Source organism: Adiantum capillus-veneris, chromosome 14 (assembly GCF_014529385.1).
Source record: "Adiantum capillus-veneris isolate H3 chromosome 14, ASM1452938v2, whole genome shotgun sequence".
Taxonomy (NCBI): Eukaryota; Viridiplantae; Streptophyta; class Polypodiopsida; order Polypodiales; family Pteridaceae; genus Adiantum; species Adiantum capillus-veneris.
In genome coordinates, this window is record NC_140944.1 from 6640029 (window position 1) to 6663980 (window position 23952).

Consider the following 23952-nt stretch of genomic DNA (forward strand, 5'->3'; position numbering starts at 1 on the left):
GCAGGTGATCCTACGGAGCCTGGAAACTACTGTACTATTATGATTGGACACACATTGGCGCGGTTTTATGTATCTATCCTTGAGCAGCAGTTGAGCAGATCAACAGAGAGTGAGGGCATACGAGCAGCGGGACATGCTGGTTTTAGGAGAGGCTTCTCCACTATTGACCATGTTCTGACACTGAGAGCCATCATTGAGGAGGGTAGGGCACTTGGGAGACGGATTTATTGTAGCTTTCTGGATTTCCGCAAAGCATTTGACATGGTGCCCTTAGCCAAATTGATGCGCAGACTGCAGCAAATGGGAGTGCTCAGTGAGCTGATTTGGGGGATCATGGCTCTATACAGATCAGTGGTGGGACATGTACGCACTCTAGAGGGGATATTTGATTTAGTTCACTCCGTTTGTAGTGAACCAAGGTTGTCCATTGTCTCCTACACCATTTGGTACGTATATGCCAAAGGTGCAGCGGAAAAGGGTGAATCGGGTGATGAACTTGTCGGCAACCGCGAGCAAACCTCCTCTCGGGACCAGGCAACTAACGGATCTCAGATCTATCACGATAGATCTCCTCGTACTCAAGCTCCTAGCGCGAATTGCCCATCGTATGGGCACGGGAACAATTTGCAGGTAGTGACACACTGAAGAGGGCGTGTACACGGCGAGGGAAGGGAGCGCTAGCAAGAGGGAGAGGGATTGCTGTGGAGAAAACACGAGAGAGATTGTTGGTGGATAGAGAAAACGCTAGAGAGAGAAAGTGGTCGCACACACTCTAAAACGCTAGCAAGCTGAAAATGAGAGAGAGAGAGAGAGAGAGAGAGAGAGAGAGAGAGAGAGAGAGAGAGAGAGAGGCCAAACACTAGATCTTTGCATTGAACAACATGCCAAAAGTACAAGGCGGGGGGGGGGGGGGGGGGGGGGGGGGGGGGGGGGGGGGTTTGCATATATAGGCAAATTGCCAATTTGCCCTACCTAATTCAAAACCCCACGATCTTGATAAATGGCCCTAAAAATGCTAATAAATATGTAAAAGATAACCGTCTGATTCCAAATCCATTTCACTGTGATCACTGCATTAAAGTCCTCATATGAAGGCATCATCTCTTCTATCAGAAGGGAGCTTCTAGAGGTTTAATCATCAAGGTATCTACGTGCTTTTTTGAAGGTGTTTGCTTGGGTATCTAAAATGTGAAGTTTCTATTCGAGTGGTTTCACTGATATATTTGTATTTTGGGAAAATTACCAAAATACCCCTCAAATTTGTGGAAATTCCCACAATATACCTGTAATTTTCAAAATTCCCTTTTGCTTTTTTTTTACAAGGAAATGCTTCAGTTTCCCCAAAGATACTAAATAAAAGCATAAACGCATATTTATAAAGTTTTTAGCCAAAGATCACCCACAAGTATTAATATTGAGCTATTTTAACTCTGGAGTCCTTAATACCATTGAGAATCTACATTTTGACATGCTCAAATCCGTTGAATAGAGTGCTTGATATAGAAACTTGTAAAACATTATTGTTTTTGCCAAGTTTGACAATATCGCGAGGGGTAGATTGGGAATTTTGGAAAATTTCAAGGGCATACGAGGAATTTTTGTTGATACTTGAGGGGTATTTTGGAAATTTTTCAAATTATAGGGGTATTTTGGGATTTTCCACAATATGAGGGGTATTTTGGTAATTTTCCCTTGTATCTTTTTGGAGTTTGGGGATTTTAAGTTCTATGTCACTGAGCTTGAGTTCGACTGATGCCACTGAGGTTTATCAGTATGCCACAAAATACAAAGTTGATCAATCAACACACATACACGTCATTTTTCAGTGAAACTAAATTTCCATTGTTTACAAAAATGTACGAGACGTGGCGAGGTGAAGCCATGCCAAGAAAACCTAACTGCTGAAGTGAATTGTCTTCAAAATGGACAATTCAGAAAGAGACCGAAGGAACTGAGTACGAAATCATGGGTAAAGCTGAATAATTGTTCCCATGACAAAAAGCCTGCTGAAATTGATGCACGCGCGCACTCACACACACACACACTTCACTACCATTATGGCAAGAATAAGAAAAAAAGATCATGTGCTTACGAATGATAGTGCAAAACATACATCGTTTGTGTCACTTTTAATAGTTGTATTCCTCTCCCTAAAGTGCAAGAAATGATGCAAGCAAGCTGTGCTTGATTTTGTGAATAGTTTAAAACCAACAAAAAAAGCAGGCTTTTGGTAATGCTGGCATTTTTTCACAGGGCATACTTGATTTTGTGCCTAGTGTTGCATCTGAAATAGACGGGACTTTGAAGGCATTCTATGAGCTGGGTGCAAACAAAATAGCTCTTACAAAGATGTTACCATATGGATGCTACCCTAAGATCACCTCCAAAGTCAATTATATCAGCTGTAATGCTTCTGAAAATGCAAGAACCATACTCCATAACAAGTTGATCTCAGACCATGCTGCTGCATTTCAAGAATTGCATCCAAATGTAGAGGTGATAATGTTGGATTTCCAACAAGCCTTTGAATTGTCATTTCAAGGACATTACAATCAAGGTACCCAACTTGTTTTTATACATATTTATCATATTGCGCTGTTTAATATTTGTTGGATTTCCAACAAGCCTTTGAATTGTCATTTCAAGGACATTACAATCAAGGTACCCAACTTGTTTTTATACATATTTATCATATTGCGCTGTTTAATATTTGTTGTGTTGTTGAAGTTTCAGAGAAATCTCTTTTTATGGGCAAGCCAAATGTGTGACAAGAGAGGAGAAGTTTTCACTTTGTAGGAACAATCTGAAGGGACCTCAAAGATCTTTCTAAGGAGTCTTGACACACGCGTGCGCGCGCGCGCACACACACACACAGAGGAAATGAAATTTTATATTAAATGTCTTCAAAAGGCCAAAATGACCTATGAGACCACAACCTAGTGGATTTGATACGATGTCTGGGTACAATATAAAATGAAGTAAAATAAAAACTAAAACGAACATCAGTGTCCGAGGATGTCTGGCATCGGGCGGTGTTCGCCGAGGATGTACTGCATCGATCGTTGAAGAGCATCGTCAACGTCTGCCTCTGTAAATAATCGTACTGGACGTCTCCCATCGTGCTAGAATAGTCCTGATCCTTTGATGGAGCCTCTGTCGATATCTTGGTGGCCCTCATAGATGTGGACGTCTAGCTCTCCCAAGCTCGTGTTAGATTTACACCACTCTGTTGCTTCACACAGGTCTAGGGCACTTCCTTGTACGGCTAGTGTCTCCGGGCTGGCCACCCATAGTCTAGGTTGGACCTTGTCCGCGGCCGCCCGAGTTTGGGACCGGCCGCCTGCTTGAGCTCGGCGCCCACCTTGGGCACTCCTATATATGGGGCCAGGGGGGTACTCACTTCTCACACACATCTGACATTGTATGGGTCTCCTGCTCTGGTAGTTTGTGGGGGGCTGATCGCCCCCTCCTCTTCCACACACTAGCATTTTGTGTCTACTGTCTCTCTCTCCTCTCCTCTCTCATGCTTTCGCACACGCGCACTCACATGGTATCAGAGGCCAGTTGAGTCCAAGGCTCACCATCTTGGGTGGACAGACACTTACCACTTGACCTCGACACATCAGATTACTTGCTTACACAAGAGCATCTACATGGACTTAGGGAGAGGATCTTGGATCTCTTCTTGGACATGTTCATTGCTTGGATCTACAGACTGGAGTGGGACTTCGGTGCTTTGGACTCTCTTGGAGAGTTTATCCGCGAGATGCGGGAAATGAGGCATCTTTCCGTGACGACATCGAGAGTCACCTGGAGCTTGGCTTGGATGGTATTGCAGTTGCTCTTCTACACTCTTGATCATTTGGAATGCTACCTTTAGAGTTGATTACACGCACCCTCGGTAACACTTATAGCAGACTTATCCCCCGACTTGGGCAGTAGGGCACTCCTAGCTCATTTACATTGAGAGCCACACCGAGATGCGGTTTGGTGACGTCTGTGTGGATTTTGTTTTGGTTGACACCGAAGGATTGGAGGCAGGAGATACAGGCAAGATGGCGCAAACAGATTGGGTCTGGCCTTTCCTCTTCTCAGAGGTTATTCACAGCGTAGACTTCTCAGTCTGGCTTCCCTTCTTCATACAGGATGATTACGGTGCAAATAGCTTGGTCTGACCACACCTCTTCTCAGAGGCCCTTTACAGCACAGACTTTTGAGTCTGCCTTTCCCCTCATCTTGGATTACCCTACCTACTGACAGGACACCATCCAGTGGTAGTTTGTGCGGTCTACCGGTGACTGCTGTAGCTTACGGTAGCTTCTACAATGCAGACTGTTTTAGTCTTGCTTTCCTTGTTTCGGAGGATGTTTACGGTGAAGATTGCTACATGTGGCCTTCCTGGAGTTTTTCACAGCTAAGCCACCTGCTCTAGACATTTTGACTACAGACACCACAAATCCTATTGGGTAGGACACTTGCAGGTCTAGCGGCACTTCTTTCACGACAAGCAATTGTTTTCACACTCAGTTCAGGACCTTCACGCAGTACCTTCACATTGCATTAGCGGAGTACATCAGCTTGCTACACCTCTTGTGACGGCATCACACCAAGGATATTTCGTGACGGTCGGGACACCCGAGACTGCTGCTACACTCGCGGAGTTCGCCGGAGTCTTGTCCTTCAATGGACATGCAACAAACATCTTCATCATTTGCCTCACATCTTCGGCTTCATGCGGTTTGTTCAGCATCAGGTGCTGAGAGGGGGTGTTGACTTACACCACACTGTTGCTTCACACAGGTCTAGGGCACTTCCTTGTACGGCTAGTGTCTCCAGGCTGGCCACCCATAGTCTTGGTTGTACATTGTCCGGCCGCCTGAGTTTGGGGTTGGCTGCTCACTTGAGCTGGACGCCCACCTTGGGCACTCCTATATATGGGGCCAGGGGGTACTCACTTCTCACACACATTTGACATTGTATGGGTCTCCTGCTCTGGTAGTTAGTGGGGGGCTGATCGCCCCCTCCTCTTTCACACACCAGCGTTTTGTGTCTATTGTCTCTCTCTCTCTCTCCTCTCCTCTCTCACGCTTCCGCACACGCACACTCTCACAGGTCGATGGCCCTGATTGTCAATATACCTCTGGTATAGGTGGACTCTGAAGTCTGCTGTGAAGCTTGCTCATTTGAATGCGGAGCCTTTGCTCTAAAGCTGTCAGTGTTCTCTTTGTGTGAATGTCACCCACTATCTAATCTGCTCAAGAGACTTTCCTTGTGTCTGCGTAGCTCTAGCAAAAACAACCGGAGGGATCTTTGATCTTGATATCTCATGACTCTAGCGAGTGGTCCAAAGCCCTCTCTGAATAGACAATGAAAGCAGCCTCGACAATGACATGTGTGACGTAACTCTGTCTCGGGCTCTATATGACACAATTGGCAAATCCTAGCCTTTGCTAGTACTCTCCTAAATGTGCCAGTCTCAATCTCTAGCTGATGCGATGATGTGCGCATCTGACCAATAGCACCTCGTATCCCATGGGATAAATGAGTGTCCTTATAGACAGGTCTGATCACTTATCCATCCTCTGTGAGCCGGAGAAGATGCTCTCTCTAGAAAGGCATCATTGTCCCAACCTCTTGTGTCGGCTCTGTCCATGTCCTCCATAGCATTGGACATTGTGGTTTTCGCTACATCGGGTGAGGTGGACAAAGCTTTGGGCAGATTTTTGCAAGCTTATCACGAGCTAGATAGCTACATTTCACTACTTGATCAGAGTATCATTATCCCTAGATGTATGTTGTGGAATTTTCCCCCATGATCTCATTGTATATCGTTCAGGGTTTTTCCCATCTCTCTTATTATGCATCTTATAATGCAAAAGGTTAAAAGCACCACTTTATGTGTGTGTGTGTGTGTGTGAGAGAGAGAGAGAGAGAGAGAGAGAGAGAGAGAGAGAGAGAGAGAGAGAGAGAGAGATTAACGTCTTCAAAAGGCCAAAATGACCTATGAGACCGAAAAGTTACAATTGGTGAATCTGATACCATGTCTGAGTACGGAAATTACAAAGTTACCAAGTTACCAAGTTCCAAAGAACTAACACTAAAACACTAAGGAGAAAGGAAATTGGGGGGGGGGGGGGGGGGGGGGGGGGGGTTCAGATGAAATCTCTCATCGGTCGTTGTCGGATCTCATCGACCTCCTCCATGGTCAGAACTCTGGTTGGGCGTCTTGCATGTCAAGCTAGAGTGATCTGTATCTTCTGTTGCAACCTTCGTCGGTAGTGGGAGACCCTCCGAGGTCGTGGACGTCTGGATCTCCCAAGTTTAGTGGCTCTGTCAAGCAGTGTACCTCTAGTATGAGTAGGCTCTGAGATCTGCTGTAATGACTGCTCCGTTGACTCTCCTCTGTCTGGTGTAAAGAAGTCTGTGATTCGTCTCTGAGACTGTCTTTCCCTCGATGTCCTCAGCAAGCTTGGCTCGGATAATCTCATATGGCTGCATATGCTCTCATCAGTCTAGTGTCTGATGCTCTCCTCAGTGAAAACACCGGTCCACCGAATACTACCCCAAATAGGTATATGCATCTGTGTACTCCACAGTCTCCTGGCCATACATAAATGTGGGTGCCGACCTCCTGACCCACTGTGGTGTGGTGTTGAACACCATAACCTTGGTTTTCCCCAGATTGACCGACAATCCACTATCACAAGCAAATGTATGCAGAGCATCCAAATGACGCTGCATTCCCTCTGGGGAGTCTGAAATCAGCACAATATCATCAACATATAGTAACAACAGAATCCATGTCCCTACTAGTTGAGCCCCCCTGTCCCCCTGCCGCTCTACATAGTCTGAAAACTCATCCACATACATCCCAAAAAGAGTCGGGGATAGGGGGCATCCCTGCTTTACTCCAATAGTGGAGTGGACCATGTCAGACATTCCCTCAGTGGTGCGTACCCGCCCCATCACTGTCCTGTATAGAGCCAGAATACCCCATATCAGCTCTGTAGGCACACCCATGTCTTGTAGTCTGTGTATAAGTCTGGCTCTCGGCACTGTGTCAAAAGCTTTGCGGAAATCCACAAAGCTACAATAGATTCTCTTGCCATGGTGTCTACCCTCCTCAATAATAGCTCTGAGTGTCAGAATCTGGTCAAGAGTGGAGAAACCTCTCTTGAAACCTGCTTGCCCTTGTGCTCTTATTCCCTCTCTCTCTGCCCATCTACTCAGCTCCTGCTCAAGGACGGATGCATACAACCTAGCTAATGTGTGGCCAACCATGATGGTGCGATAATTCGCAAGAATCATGGGATCTCTTGACTTGAAAATAGGCACAATCATAGACATACTCCAAGTCTCCGGGAAGCCTTCATACATGGCTCGATTAAACATCATAGCGAGGAGCTCTGCAAGCATATCCCTGGCATGGATGAAGTGCTCTGCTACCAGACCATCATGATCATGTGCTCTCCTTGTCTTCATCCTGTCAATGGCTTTCCTTACCCTCTCGGCAGTAAAGAAAGAACATGTCTCTAGGCATGTCTCTAGTGGGTACGGCAGAGGTGGTTGCCATGATGCTGTGTAGAGAGATGTGGCATATTCCCCCCATGTCTCAGTGGAGGTGACCGCAGGCGGTGGTGAATTCTCGTGGAATAGCCTCCATGCTTCGCCTGAGTCCTGACTTATAATTAGCTGATATAGATCCCGCTCTAGCTGAGATAGATAGGCCCTTTTCTTTCATCCCACTCGGCGGCGGAAGATAATCCGTGACTGTCTATGTGTGGTAATACCCGTGAGCACTTCCCTCTGTAGTTTGATCCTCGTCTCTCTGCACTCCTCATCATACCAACTGTTCTAGGGCATGTTCCCAGATCGTCTCCGTGTGGGCTGGCTGTGGGGGTATGCCTCTGATGCTGCATCATGGAGCGTCTCTGACAATATGTGAGTGAGTTCATCTAGTGGCCTCTGTAGTTTGATCCTCTCTCTCTGCCCATCTACTCAGCTCCTGCTCAAGGACGGATGCATACAACCTAGCTAATGTGTGGCCAACCATGATGGTGCGATAATTCGCAAGAATCATGGGATCTCTTGACTTGAAAATAGGCACAATCATAGACATACTCCAAGTCTCCGGGAAGCCTTCATACATGGCTCGATTAAACATCATAGCGAGGAGCTCTGCAAGCATATCCCTGGCATGGATGAAGTGCTCTGCTACCAGACCATCATGATCATGTGCTCTCCTTGTCTTCATCCTGTCAATGGCTTTCCTTACCCTCTCGGCAGTAAAGAAAGAACATGTCTCTAGGCATGTCTCTAGTGGGTACGGCAGAGGTGGTTGCCATGATGCTGTGTAGAGAGATGTGGCATATTCCCCCCATGTCTCAGTGGAGGTGACCGCAGGCGGTGGTGAATGCTCGTGGAATAGCCTCCATGCTTCGCCTGAGTCCTGACTTATAATTAGCTGATATAGATCCCGCTCTAGCTGAGATAGATAGGCCCTTTTCTTTCATCCCACTCGGCGGCGGAAGATAATCCGTGACTGTCTATGTGTGGTAATACCCGTGAGCACTTCCCTCTGTAGTTTGATCCTCGTCTCTCTGCACTCCTCATCATACCAACTGTTCTAGGGCATGTTCCCAGATCGTCTCCGTGTGGGCTGGCTGTGGGGGTATGCCTCTGATGCTGCATCATGGAGCGTCTCTGACAATATGTGAGTGAGTTCATCTAGTGGCCGTCCCGGCTCCTGGGTGCATAGCTGCCTGTATATCTCATCCATATACACAGAATCCGTCTCCCTCATGAAGGTATACCGAGTGTGTGTGGGGATCTCTCCTAAAGGAGCTGTGCTGAACTCAAAGGTCAGGGTGAAAGACACGATAGCATGATCAATTGCTACTCCAACTGGCCTAGTGCCCACCATGAAATCCTGAAAGAATGGAATGAGACCTGGCTGGGCCATAACATAATCCAGTGTGTTGGCACCATGTCGGTGTGGAAAGCAAGTAAAACCTCCAGCTGTCGAAAACCTTTGTAGGCCATTCACAATGGCCAATCTGTGTGCGGTTCCCATATCTATCAAGTATCTGCCATATTCAGTGTATTCCTCATCTTGTGATAGTTTGGATAGACCCATCTCTGTGACGTCCAGCTCCCTAAGCATCTCTTCGGAAGTATCATAAAATATTGTCTGGTGGTGGGCAGTCCTAGCATTGAAATCCCCTAGTATGATAATGTCACCATTCTTGGAAAACTCCCATATGTCATTATCCAAAATAGCAAAGGGAGATTGTCCTCTAGGTGATGCATATACTGACGTACTAGGAGGAAAGTAACAAATAGCAATGTAGAGGTATTTGCCCGTCTCTGCCCTGAGCCTCACCCACATGTACCTAGCCTGTTCATCCTTGCGTGCTATATATATCATAGGCTGCAGTTCTCCCTGAATAGAACTGCCACTCCCCCTGAGCCCCATCCTCGATGCTCCGAACTGGTCTCCTGTCTGCAGGCTGTCTCCCATCTATATCCGCTCACCTGTGGCATGGATTGTCCCGGTGCTTGATGCGTCTCAGAGTAGAAAATGATGTCTCTCCCCGTGAAGCTGTCCTCAAAGGCCCCTACATCAAGACTCAGCGACCCATTACAATTCCAGGTTGCCATCTTTAGTGTGGTCCCATAGGTCTCGCACCGTCATGCGGGGCGTCGCTCCAATATCACCACCTTTCCATCCCTAGAGAGAGAGAGAGAGAGAGAGAGAGAGAGAGAGAGAGAGAGAGAGAGAGAGATGGAAACCCTTGCCGTGTTGTTGCTGTTGTTGCTGCTACCGCACTTGCTCGCGTGCCTTCTCTTGGCAACACCACCCTCCTGTTGCCGCTCTGTGCGGCCGCCTTACCTGCCTCGCCTACTGTCGTTTGTGGTAGACCATTGTGCGCCTAGCCACCCAACCGCCCTCGGTCGATGCCCTCTTTTCAGGCCGTGCCCTCGCCAACGACCCCGCCATGTGCTCCATCCCCTACTCTTCTTGCTTTAGTATGCCAACCGGCTGTTGCTGCCACCACGATGCCACCTTCCTTTGGTGCCTTTGGCAGTCTCGAGGAGTAGCCCTGCAACGGCCACCTCAGTTGGAGCAGTTTTGCGTTTGCTCTCCATCCTGTTGGTGCTTGCTTGCCACTCCTTTCTTCTTTGTTGCCAACAATTTTGCCCATTGTCTCCTTCAATGAGCCAGCTCGCGACTTGCTTGCATTCAATGGTCCCGTTTGATGTAGAGTTTGTTGCCTTCTTTTGGTTTTGTCCTTTTGCTGTCTCGTTTTGTTGGTTTTTGTGTGCATGTTTTGTTTCTTCCTCCTTACTTCGGTGGGTGTCTGTGTTTTGGGTGTGGGTGAGTGAAGCTTGGTTGTTTTTTTTTCTACACCTCTCAGGCTTGCTTTTGGGTGTGTGAGTGGGTGTTTGTGTGTGTGTGTGTGTGTGTGTGTGTGTGTGTGTGTGTAAGTGTGTCTGCCTGGTACGGTTTTTGGTGTTTTGTGTTTGCATATTTTTGTTTTCTTTTGGGATGTGGTGGTGCGTCTAGATTCCTGCTCTTATTCCTCTACCATGTTCTGTTAATAAAGGTCTTAATGGTGGAGCTCGGAGTTTCCTTTACTTTCTTCATGGAGTTCCCTCCCTCATTTTGGATTACAGGAGCCACCTTCAACAAGTGGACTGTCTTCTACCCTGGTTGACATCTCCTTGTTTGCTCGAGTTTTAATGCTCCTAGGGCCATTGTTTTTCTCTCTTTCGGTAGATTTCTTGGTTCTGCCAGTTCCTTCTTTCCTATCATCTTCGTCATCGACTGCTCCCTCCCTCGTGTATTTCTATAGCCCTTGCTTTCATATGGTACTGGCTGGTGGGCTTTGCCCCACATTGAGCTACTGCCATGGCAACCGTTATTTACTCATCACCTATGGTGGATATTTGGTGGTCTTGGTCTTTGGTATGCAGTTGCAGAGTGAGCTTTTGGTGGGAGTGGCTATCTTTCAAAGGCAGCTGTCATCCTGTCTCCCCTTACCTTGCCAGGTAGGAGAGTTTTTTTCCCTTGGCTTTTTAGTTTTCAATAGAGATGTATTTAGGTAATGGCGTCCCTTCATCTAGTTTGAAAACATATATGATTTTACTGGCTTGGAGTGTCTCGGATTGGCAATTAAAGTCCATAGGAGTTCTGTCAAACCCCCGTTTTCCCAATGATAAACTCCCAAAATCATCATCAGTCCTCACTCTCTTAGCTATCCTCGAATGTGAGAAGACAAATCCAGCTAAACCAACTAGGTGGTTTTCCAGAGACTTTATCTGTTGGCTCTATTGGTACTACCGTTTGTCCCCAATCAATGACATTGTCGGGATTTGAAACCTTAAGGAATCTTGTATCCTTACTGTCCATTTAATAGTTTCCTTGCTTTCGAGTCAGCAGGTTTGTTTCGAACTCTATATTATGGTCTACCATTTTCTGGATGTCGCCTTCAGGCATGCTTTGTAAACCGTCTTGTACTTGCCCTCAGAATCGGGACCATTTGGGCCTTCGAGGGATTTTCAAGTAACACACACACATTTTTTTTTTGTAATGTCAGATCGAATTACCAATGGGAAACCTCAAGACCAGGAAAATTCATGAAAAATACTACAAACAAGAAATCTGAAACAGTCAAAGTAGAGCTCGAAATGGCTAGTGGGAAGCTCGTCCAAGTCATAGGCAACTCGGAGAGACTGTCGGAGAGATGCCTTGAAGAAGGAAACATACTCCACGTGAATCTGTTGAAACATGAGGGAATTACGTGCTCTCCACACCATCCAGAGCACCCAGAATCTGACCCAGCCAAAAAGTATGCATACGGCCAAAGCAACGGCTGAAGTACTCCAAACAGCCAGAAAGATCTACCAAAATGCATGCCAGGGTAACATGTGTGAAGAGATGCAGTCTACTGTAGCGTACGAGGACAAGACCACAATAAATGTGGAATGTTCTCAACGGCTGCACCACATCGAACACATTGCGAAGAGGCCAATCTTCTAGATCGCAAAAAATTGCCAATTGGGAGAACCCCAACGATGCATCTCCACATAAACAGTCGCTCCTTCAGAGGCAACTTCGCATGCCACACTTTCATGACTTTACTCTTGTCCTTCCGGTTACATTGATATCAGAGCATCAGTAGTTTGCTTTTTGGACAAGTTAGCGGATCCTACATCAACATAAAATTGGAAGCTATGGATTCGGACGAGTATTTGCAGTTTGCAAGATTCACTTTTAAGTGATCCTCAACACACTGAATTTATAGCAATTCTTCAATTTCATGATGCCTCTTGTTATGCCTCACCTGCTACCTCTTCTGGCACTAGATAGTTGAAGAGCTTTGAGTCATTAGTCAGGAGATTCTGTTATTCCTCTTGGTGGTGTTTTTCGCAACATAATTGTAGAACCTTTTCTTGTATCACCTTTTCCACCACCTCTTGGATTTCATCGTTGGAACCCTTATGCTTACCCATATTATTAACCACCACCAGTGCTTTCTCTTCCTCATCCGAAGGATTTCAAGGACGGTGGTATACAATCAAGTTCTTTGCATTCTCTTGCGTCAAAAATTAGAAAAAAACTTTATAATTTCTTCAACAATTTGACATCTATAACCAACAAGCCACTAGCAAGGCGATGAAACAACTGGAGACACATGTCAGAACTCGAAAAAAAATGTTAGTACTTGAACTTCACAACAACTTGAGTCGAGACACGATAGAGTGGAGCTCTCTACTCAGATGCATTGGCATCAAGCGCCCTTTTCGGTACTTCTTTAATATTATTTAGTCAAAGAATACAATTGCCAAGGAGTCCACTCTGGAATTGTGCAAACATGCATTGATCTATCAAAGAGACCCCCAAGGCACACTTGTATTGGCATTGAGACCAAAAGCAATAGATACTAAAGCTCGCGTCCCTGAACCTGAGTGCGCTAAAAACATGGCGCCCCATAAGCTCAAATAAAGCTCATAAAAGTCAACGCTTTCAAAAATTCCGTTACAAAAAGCTTCCGCGTGAGCCCACAAATACCGACAGAAACACGACATGTTCTTGGGCCACGTCAACACCTTCGTACGGTGTTTCCACGTCTTCTGTCAGAATCTCTCTTCCACGTCATCTGTCAAAAACTTTCTTCTCTCTCTCTCTCTCTCTCTCTCTTCCTTTGTTCAGTTAGTGTCGCCATGTCATCACTTTGTGACACCCCCCCCCCCCCCACCCCCCCCCCCCCCCCCCCCCCCCCCCCCCCCCTTTCAAATGAAGAGTAAACGCCGCTGATTATGCTTGCAAAACAGAGTGAGCAGTGGACCAGCCCAGTAGACACCGACTCTATGCAGACATGCAATTTGACTACTCACACCATGCACTAGCACAAAGACCGTTGGTTACTGAACAGTCACAATCGCACCCACATTACTATCCCTGTCAAGACATTAGATACGAACTGTCATCTTCATGACTTATTTAGCCATCACATTCAGATTTTCTTGATTCGTAATAGTTATCTTGATGCGCTAAATCTTGTCACTCAAAATTCATATCACCTCATTGGTGAATCTAGATAAAATGTCACAGACATTTCATTTTACACACACTCAAACAAACACACATTTGCAAGAGTGCATGAATCAATCTGTTGTAAGGAATTCTAAACATAACAATTTTATATCATGGAAATCAATCTACGTACATATCGTATAAAGTCACTCGGCAAAGTACTGTCAGCCTGTTAGCACCCTCAAAATGTCAAATTCAAATTGGTTAACTCTGTCTCATCCCAAGAAATTCGTGACAAAGGAGTGGATTCAACCTGTTGATTTCAAGCTTGCCTCAATCTTCATGATAATAGATCTTACAACACTTTTTTATGGGAAAAAAGGATGCTATTGGCATAGCTTGCTTTCTTTTGGAAACATGTCGATCTTGAGGGACATAGTTTCCTTTGCAGATTTTGCTGCTTTACCTGTGTGCTTGGTACTAGGTGTTACCAGGAGGTGTACTTTTCTTGTTGCCTTCTCTAAATATGTACTACATATTTTTATGTTTACTTGTTTTCCTCGGAACCCTTGAAAAGGTGCAAGTGGACATTGCATGGCAAGTGTGAAACGGTTGCGACCGAACAGGTTTCTCATATCGGGAGTTTAGGTCGGTCAGTCTGGGACTGGTCGGGCTAGAGCCTAGTTAGCACTGAATTTTGATGAGTATGGAAGCCAATGTGCGCCAAATAAAATCTGGGCCACTCGAAAGTCACTTATAACTTTATAAGTTAGTGGGAACTAGGGAATTAACTCAAAAGGGGCAAACTGGACACATGGCGGCTCCAGGCAGTTTTGCCACTTTCAACATGAAGAGGGGGAGCCCAATTTGAGAGAGGAGGCTGATTTTTGCTACTGAGTGACCTACAGTGTGTGTGTGAGTAGTGGGTGCAGGTCTACAGCTTTATGGAAAGCTTGCCTTCTCCTCTGTCTCATGTAGCGCGATGATTTGCTCTCGTGCATCTGTCTCTCCCTTTTGGCACATATGGTAATGCCCCTCTAGTTGGGCTACTCAGATGAATATGTACAATTTTGGGGGTTTATGCGCGTTTGCCAAGGCAAGAGCCTTCTGAACAGGAACCGGATTAGCTAACTGCTAATCCCCCACAGGTACGCACAGTTCCATTGCGAAAGATTGCGAGTTTGGAGAGTTTTCTCGCGTGAAAACTCGTCCAATTCATAGGGGAATTGTTCCATTGCGTACGGGAGCCCTTGGGACACGCGTAGGCGTGTTTGCTCCGTGAAAAACGATCCAAAACAGAGGATTACAGCCGGCTGTGTTTTTCTATAGGTTTAGGGTTTCGCACCTAAACTGCAAGGGAACACCAAGGGAGCCCCGTGAAATCCTTGGGATGTGTGTACAAGCTTTTGGGCACTCGACAACAAAAAACAGAGAATTACAGCACACTGAATTTCTGTGACAGCTCACCAGAAAGCTGCCAGATAGCGAGGGAATCCGTCCTGGACAGGTACTTTTGACCTGCAGGGGTTTTTGCATCGTTATGTTGCCGAAATCAGGTCGGAAACTTGTGTTTTCAGCCCTCGCCAGGTTTGGACAGCTTTGTGTGAAAGCTTGTACTAAGTGTTCGGATTGTCTACTTTAAATTGAATAAAAAAATACCAAAAGGAGCGCCAATCTCTGGGGCCTACAGGGTGTCGGTCTGAAACCGACCCGTAACGTGGTAGGCCTTGGCTTTCACCCGAAATTCTTTACTTTAGAGACACACACAGAGCACTTTGCAAAGGGAACCTGCGACGGGAATTAACACTTATGCACACACACGGCTCGGAAGCTAGACGAGCAGACGCCGATAACCTGTAGGCCCAAAATTGGCGCCCCTTTAAAGTCATTCAGAGCATGTTTGGGGAAGCTTTGTCTGCACATTCAGAGCTATGTGGATACGGAAGAATTTCATATTATGCCACTTGAGGGCTGTGATGTGTTACCGGGTTCCCATGGTGTTACAGGTTGCATGCTATGGTGGATACTTACAACAAAAGATTACCCTTGTACATAGAGGAAAGGCTCATGTCCTTGATGTAAAGGTTAAAGGCGAGTCTGTTCCAATTGTTTCTGCTTTTGCTATTTCATATGTAATAAAGAATCATCTTTCTGCGTACTTGATCTTTGCAAAATAAGTACCTGAAGTTATATCTAATTTGTCTACCTTAGATAAAGACATGTCAACTTTTATGAGTGGTTTTAGTGATTGTTTTTCGGACTCTTTGCTAGGGGAGTTACCTCCTGAGAGACCTGAGGATAATTATGCCTGGTTCTAGTCCACCGAATAGACCACCATACAGGGTTAGTGCAGCCCAGCAAAAAGAGATTATGAGTCAGTTCAACGAGATTTTAGAGAAGGGGTTGGTTGATTCAACCCAGTTCATCCCCTTTTTGTTTGCCTGTACTCCTAGTGCAGAAGAAGGATGGTTCATGGCGCATGTGCAGTGACTATCGTGCCTTAAATAAGAATACCATCAAGAACAGGTTCCCCATATCAAGGATAAATGACATTCTTGATCGGCTTGAGGGAGCGTAATTGTTTACAAGGATAGACCTAAAGAGTGGGTACCATCAGATATGCATTAGGTCAGAAGATGTCCATAAGATTGCGTTCAGGACAACATTTGGTCTCCATGAGTTTCTTGTCATGCCATTTGGTCTCACAAATGCTCCCTGCCACGTTTAATAGAATGATGGACATAATTTTTAGACCACATAGAAACTTCGTGGGTACCTTCTCTGATGGCATGATTGTCTACTCAAAGTCCGAAGAGGAGCATAGGGATCACTTGACTGTAGTTTTCAATAAGTTATGTAAGAACAGGCTACTCATTAATGCGAAGAAGAGTAAATTCTTTTTTGGAAGAGATTCACTTCCTTGGGCACATTGTTTTAAAGGATGGGGTACGCATGGATCTTACCAAAGTGGAAGCAATTAGGTCATTGCCAGACTCAAAGTCTGTACATGACATTCGAAGCTTTCTAGGCTTATGTTCCTACTACAGGAGGCTCATCCGAAATTTTGTTAAGATTGCTTCTTCACTCCATGCACTGCAAGGAAAAGGAGTTACTTTCAAGTGCACAGCCAAGGAAATTTTAGCCTTCAAACACTTGAAAGAGAAGTTGACTTCAGATCCGGTAATCATTTTGCCAGATCTTTCGAAACCTTTTGTGGTTCAACGTGATGTATGTGGCCATAGTCTTGGTGCAGTTCTAATGCAGAATGGCCGAGTAATTGCATGCGAGAGTAGAATTCTTTTGAAGACCGAAAGAAACTTGCAACTATGAGAAAGAATTGTTGGCAGTAATTCATGCTCTAGTTGGAAACACTATCTGCTAGGGGTTGATTTTGTTGTCCAAACAGACATCTTGTCAATGTTCCATTTTTAGATTGTGCATGTGCAAGGAAAAAAGAACGTGGTGGCTGATGCGTTGTCACGAAAGCCCCAAATTTCAGCAGTGTCAATTCCGTACCATTGTGAACTAGACGAAATGAAGACATAATATGGTGAAGATTCATTTTGCAAGGATCTATGACTAGCTTGTTGATGGGCAACATCATGAGCACTATATTCTTAAGAATGACTTTCTCATGATGCATGGAAAGTTATGCGTTACTACACAGTTACGGCCAAAGATTTTGATGGAAAGTCATGCTCCACCTTATGTTGGGCAGCGTGGAATTGATGCGACAGTGAAAGGGGTTGAGGCATTCTTCTATTGGCAAGCTTTGCGTCAAGATGTTGACACATTTGTAAAATCATGCTTAGTTTGCCAAAAAGTCAAATGTGACAGGCAAAAGCAACCAAGAGTGTTGCAGCCATTGCCGATCCTTGATAGGCCATGGGAAAGCATAGTGATGGACTTTATCTTTAATCTTCCAAGAACGCAAACAGGCAATGATGGGATTTGGACTATTATTTGTAGGTTCAGTAAGTAGGCCCATTTCATTCCTGTTAGGAAGAAGATAAAGCCAGAACATATGGTCAAGATATTCATGAGCAATATCTTTAAATATCACGGGATGCCTCAATCAATTGTCAATGACAGGGATCCACGTATGACAAGTCTTTTCTGGAAGGCATTGTTTGAGAATATGGGCACTACGCTAAAGTTCTTTTCTTCGTTTCATCTGCAAACTGATGGACTGTCAGAAGAGGCAAATTCTATTGTCCTGGATCTGCTCAAATGTTATGTGTCAGAGCACAAGGAAACTTGGGAACACCATCTCCCATTGGTTGAACATGCTTACAATAACATTGTGCATACATCAAGAGGTAAGGCACCATTTGAGATAGTGGAAGGAGGGAAGAAAGTCCCGCCCATTTTGCAGACTGAGGACAAGATATTTGAGGCAGACAAGTATGTGTAAGATATGGATGAAACATATAGGAAGATAAAGATTACTCTTGAGAAGACTCAAGCTAAGCAAAAGAAAGCTGCTGATCGTCACCGTCGTGGACTTGTATTTTCACTCAATGATTGGGTGCTTTTGCGCTTTGAAAAGGCCAAATTAAGGAAAAGAAAAGGCAATATTATGTTCCTTTTCAGATTTCGGAAAAGATCAGCGATGTAGCTTACAGGTTGAAGCTACCAGAAGCTGGAAAATACATAATGCTTTTCATGTCAGCCTTCTAAGACCCTGATGTGCCAGAGAATATGCTTGATGAGGAATAACCCGACGTGGAAGAATTGGATGAGATCCTTGTTCCTGAACAGGTATTGGCACATAAAGAAAGGACGGTTAAAGGAAAGGTTGCAAGACACTACTTGGTGAAATTCAAGAACTATCCATCTTTGGATGCCAAATGGATGGAAGAGTCTGAATTGGTTGATTCACCTCAGCTATTGCAATTGTATCTTGAAGCCTTTCAGATGGAACCCATAGTGACTTGATGTAGCCTTTTTGGGGAAGGCAAGAGCATGGTTCATGATGCTCAAGAGAGTAGTCAAGCAATCGTATCTTCTCTTTCCATACAGAATTTAGCTAGAGAAGTTTGTGCTTGAGAGTACACTAGAAGACTCCTATGCTTGATATATGTGTGGTAGCCAGGTTGGTGGGATTTGTTTAATCGTCCAACGCTACATTTTCGGAAGGATGTATATCTTGGATTCCCATCATAGAATATATGTGATATCAGGAGATATCCACATGTATTATTGGCATGCAAGCGAGGTTGCTTGCAGTATTTCAAGGGTAGGGTGTGTCACGAGGAGGTGTTTTTTTTCTGTTGCCTTCTCTTAATATGTACTATATATTTTTATTTATTTTTATTTTTACTTGTTTTCCCCGGAACCCTTGAAAAGGTGCAAGTGGACATTGCATGGCCGGTGTGAAACGGTTGCAGCCGAACAGGTTTCTCACATCGGGAGTCTAGGGTCAGTCTGGGACTGGTCGGGCTAGTTAGCACTGAATTCTGATGAGTATGAAAGCCGGTGTGCGCCAAATAAAATCTGGGCCACTCGAAAAGTTACTTATAACTTTATAAGTTAGTGAGAACTAGGGAACTAACTCAAAAGGGGCAAACTGGACACATGGCGGCTCCAGGCACTTTTGCTCCAGCATGAAGAGGGGATTGCTATTACCACCAAGATATTGGGGGCTGTTTCACTCGGGCCCATGTCGGAGCTACGCCACGACCCCCACGCCCTCCTACTCATCGGGGCCTCGCACTCGCCCCAATGGTTGGGTATAGGTCGCGTGCTTCAGTGCCATCCATTTTCGGGGCGCCCAATTTGAGAGAGGAGGCTGATTTTTGCTACTAAGTGACCTACTGTGTGTGTGTGAGTAGTGGGTGCAGGTCTACAGCTTTAATGGAAAGCTTGCCTTCTCCTCTGTCTCATGTAGCGCGTTGATTTGCTCTCGTGCATCTCTCTCTCCCCTTTGGCACATATGGTAATGTCCCTCTAATTGGGCTACTCAGATGAATATGTACAGTTACGGGGGTTTATGCGCGATTGCCAAGGCAAGAGCGTTCTGAATAGGAACCGGATTAGCTAACTGCTAATCCCCGACATGTACGCACAGTTCCATTGCGAAAGATTGCGAGTTTGGAGAGTTTTCTCGTGTGGAAACTCATCCAATTCACAAGGGAATTGTCCCATTGCGTGCGGGAGCCCTTGGGACACGCGTAGGCGTGTTCAATCCGCGAAAAACGATCCAAAACAGAGAATTACAACCAGTTGTGTTTTTCTGCAGGTTTAGGGTTTCGCACCTAAACTACAAGGAAACACCAGGGGAGCCCCGTGAAAGCCTTGGGATGTGTGTACAAGCTTTTGGGCACCCGACAGTGAAAAACAGAGAAGTACAGCATGCTGAATTTTTGTGGCAGCTCACCAAAAAGCTTCCAGATAGCGAGGGAATCTGTTTTGGACAGGTACTTTTGCCCTACAGGGGTTTTTGCGTCGTTATGTTGCCGAAATCAGGTCGGAAACCTACGTTTTCAACCCTGGCCAGGTTTGGACAGCTTTGTGAAAGCTTGTACTAAGTGTTCGGATTGTCTACTTTAAATTAAATAAAGAATTACCGAAAAGGGCGCCAGTCTTTGGGGCCTACAGGGTCTCGGTCTCTTGTGCGCAGTGATATTCTATTTGTTGGACACATTTGTGCTCTCTTTCCTTCTCAGTGCTTTGTGTAAAGTAAATAGGTAATTGAAATAGTACCGTCCTTTACGTTGTACAGGCCGGTTACACTAGGCTTATGGATGTATTATGCAATGCAGATGATTTATTGGAGGAAAATTCAGACTTTCAAAGGAGAGTCAATTTACGGCCATGTTGTGAGGGTATTGGAGAAGCAACATGCGGGGAAAAGGATCTGTTTGGAAGAAAACAGTATAAAGTTTGTGAATTTGCCAAGGACTTCTTCTTTTGGGACAATGTGCATCCTAGTCAAGCAGGCTGGGAAGCTCTATCGAAAGTATTGTTTGGGCCTTTACCATATTAGAGGTATCCAATGCAGGGGTACCTTATTTACATAGCCCTTGATTTTCATGCAAGTTGTGCAGCAACATTCATAACCATATTGTTGTTTTGTTGGATGAACTATGTATCCACTCTATTGTATCCTCCCTAAAACTTTATGTGCCAGCAAGAAATGTTGTGTTTGTGTGTGTGCGAGAGAGAGAGAGAGAGAGAGAGAGAGAGAGTTGATCACCCTTGGCAAGATTGGAGAGTCCAAGGCAGAAAGCCCAAAATTGGCAGTTCCTGCAAATTACATCTTATCACTCTCTTATTGCACAAGAGCATTGGCTGGAGGTCAACAAGGCTTGGCAGGTACAAAAAAATCTGCAGCTTGGTGGAGGGCACAATGGTTGCAACGGAGGCCAGATCCTCTACAGCACGCACTGAAGGATTGATCGGACTTTCTGTGAAACAACATACTCCACTTCTATGATAAACTAAGACGCAACGTCGCTAAGAAACTGCCCCTCTAGTGAATGTACAGAGAGAGCTTTATAGAGACCTTCATTGCCAACGTTTCTTGCACAATTTACATTTGGTTGACCAACTACACAACGCATTTGTAGTACTAATTTGGGCGGCGGCCTTCGGCTCTCTCTCTCTCTCTCTCTCAGCGCACTGTGTTGCGCTTGTGGTTGCACTGTGTTGCGCTTGTGGTTGGAGGGCTCGAAGGCACACTTATTGGATCAAGAAGGTTTTGGTGGTGGGGGGGGGGGGGGGGGGGGGGGGGGGGGGGGGGGGGCGCTCTCAGCACTGTTTGACACGGGGTATTGAATGAAGCCTAGGCGGTGGGATTGACGGCGGAGAAGCCCATGGATGTAAACACAGGACGTTTGATGGAAAAAAGTAAACAAGGCGAAAAGTAAACAAGGACATGGGAGGGATAAACAAAAGGTAACTTATCAACATGTCTCTATCTTGTAGTGCACCTGTGCTCCACTAACAATCCCTAGTGCAAATGCAATGTCCGCATGAGCCCCAATCATTGTATACACCAAAGAACCAGTACAAACACATGAGGAAGCTTTGCCAGCTTATCCCTTTCTCATCAAATATGTGACAATACCCGCAGTTACAATTCACATGTGGATCCAATGGAGTATGAATCAGCCTACCCTCTCTCCATGTATAATTTTTTGAGCACTTTGCATATGTATAGTTTCTGTTACAAGTAAAGCACCTTTTGCCTCCTATCTTGCATAATCTACATGCCAAGAATATAATTCACTTCATCAAACTTTCCAAGTCAAAGTTCCCATGCTTTGCTAGCCACTTTTAGTATACAATTAGTTGCTCACCATTTCCGACAACTTGGAAGCACTTAGTGAATGTAGTAGAGGAGCATCTTTTGCATGGATATTGGAATACGAATCAAATTTGCATGTAGCCTGTTGAAGAAGTGGAAATAGTATCAACTACCATGAAGCCAAGAAAATAAAATTCACTTCATCAAACTTTTCATGTCAAAGTTCCCGTGCTTTGCTAGCCACTTGCTCACCATTTCCCACAACTTGGAAGCACTCAGTGAATGTAATAGAGGAGCATCCTTTGCATGGATATTGGAATACGAATTAGACTTGCATGTAGCCTTTTGAATAAGTGGAGATAGTAGTAACTACCATGAAGATGCCCCACTTAATAGAGGCACCTCTTCACATTGGGTAATCTTCACAATATTGAGTGGAACTACACGTTGGAGCAAGTGGATGAGGAAGTGGCTAGGCGAAACGCTTAGCAATAGCAAGAACAAGAGCATGGAATGAAGGAGGTGCTTTCCTTAGGTTTGTTTAATAGCCTAATTGACCTCTATCATCCACCAAGAAAAATACAGTCAAACCACTAGCTAGATCATCAATAGAGCATCTAGTTACCTTGATTGTCTAAGAACAATTTGAACAATAGAGCAAGCAAAGCCATTCCACTTGGCAAAATAACATTGTCTTGTATAGGTAACACTAAAAAGAAATTCCTATTAATGGGATATGAGTAAGAGAGGTACACAGAATTCGGAAGAGTCTCCACTCTTGGTTCAAGAGCACGATCACAAATATGAGTTGGTTGCTTGACCATGAGGATGCAATCAAGAGGCGCAAGAAGCCTGAAGATGTTGGGGGAATTGGTCGCGTTGCAGTTTGTGCAAGGAGGTGTTGCACAGGTCACGTCGAGATTAAGATTTTCAAAAGATCGCATTTTTTGGAAGTGAAATTCATGCAGGTTTTTTACTAGGCCAAAATTTGGACCTTGGGTGCCCGTTCCTATTTGAACACAATGGCCTAAGGCCTATGTGTGTGTGTGTGTGTGTGTGTGTGTGTTTGTGTGTACGTTGATTGCATGGCCAACCTATTCGTGTGTGCAACCATCAACACTATGGTAGAAGTCTCATACAAAATATAGGTGGACATCACAATAAACATGAGTGACACGATGATGTGTGTGTGTGTGGTCGCACAGTCAACCACAGGTCGCTTAAGGTGCTCCAAGTACTCATTTGCATATTAACTTTTACATCATCTTTGTTGAAAATATTGCAGATAAATGTGATAATGATCGAAGAAATTTTGCGATGTTCAATGAAGGGGTGCATGGAGAGTACAACATAGAATGGAAGTCTAGAATATCACAAGCTTGATAAAATCAACAATAACGAGTTCTGTCTTGTTTAGATGCGATATTTTTTTAATAGGAAAGTCTCTCTAACATTGGAGGAAAAGCATAAGTCCCCCTTCAACACTAGAGGGGATAAAAGTGACGGGAGAAGGTCATGTTCCTTATGGTATTATTGTAAATGTGGAGAACGTGCCAAGTTCACACCATACATATAATTTATATGTATGATCTTTTCTTTTTTTGATGGGCACATGCATCCCAATGCATGCAATGCATTTCTGTCCATCTTTAAAAAATATAATGTGCAAATTTTCTCCTCCACACATCTGATGATGCAAAATTTCATTCGTGTTGCGAGGTTGTAGAATTTTTGGCAAAAGATTCAAGAAGAGATGCTATGGAGCATTCAAATCAAGCTATGCCATGAGGTAAAAGCCACACTACTACGGCTTTTTACATTTTTACCATTGTCATTAAGTGTAAGTATTTTCTAATCTATCTGATTAGTTAAGCTCGAAAAAAATGTTTAATGTATTACCTCTTTAATTGCATCTCCATAGATTAGTGAAGAGGTGTGTTGTAAGGTTTCTTGATTTATTTAGTACTAATTTATGTGATTAGTTAAGCTCGAGAAAATTGTTAGGCAACTAATGTGTCACTACCCTCCTTAATTGCATCACCATAGATTAGTGAAGAGGTGTGTTGTAAGGTTTCTTGATTTATTTAGTAAACCTTTTTCTTGCAAGGTAAAGTCTGAGTTTTCCCTTCGAGTTTTGGTAGAAAATAATTTACCCAAGGCC

General features: G+C 44.7%; 1 protein-coding gene across 4 annotated transcripts in view; it reads left to right on the top strand.

The window, feature by feature from the left end:
* LOC147441841 (GDSL esterase/lipase At5g03610-like) overlaps positions 1-20688 on the top strand; it is a 41821-nt gene extending 21133 nt beyond the window's left edge. For 3 of the 4 annotated variants that reach the window (XM_086528235.1, XM_086528236.1, XM_086528238.1), the window contains exons 4-5: positions 2254-2661; positions 20305-20688. In XM_086528235.1, coding sequence (XP_086384361.1) covers positions 2254-2661; positions 20305-20562 — 666 coding nt within the window. In that variant the 3' untranslated portion in view covers positions 20563-20688. The remainder of the gene's footprint in view (positions 1-2253; positions 2662-20304) is intronic. The other variant, XM_086528237.1, reaches the window with a different exon arrangement.
* Positions 20689-23952: the final 3264 nt, after the last annotated feature.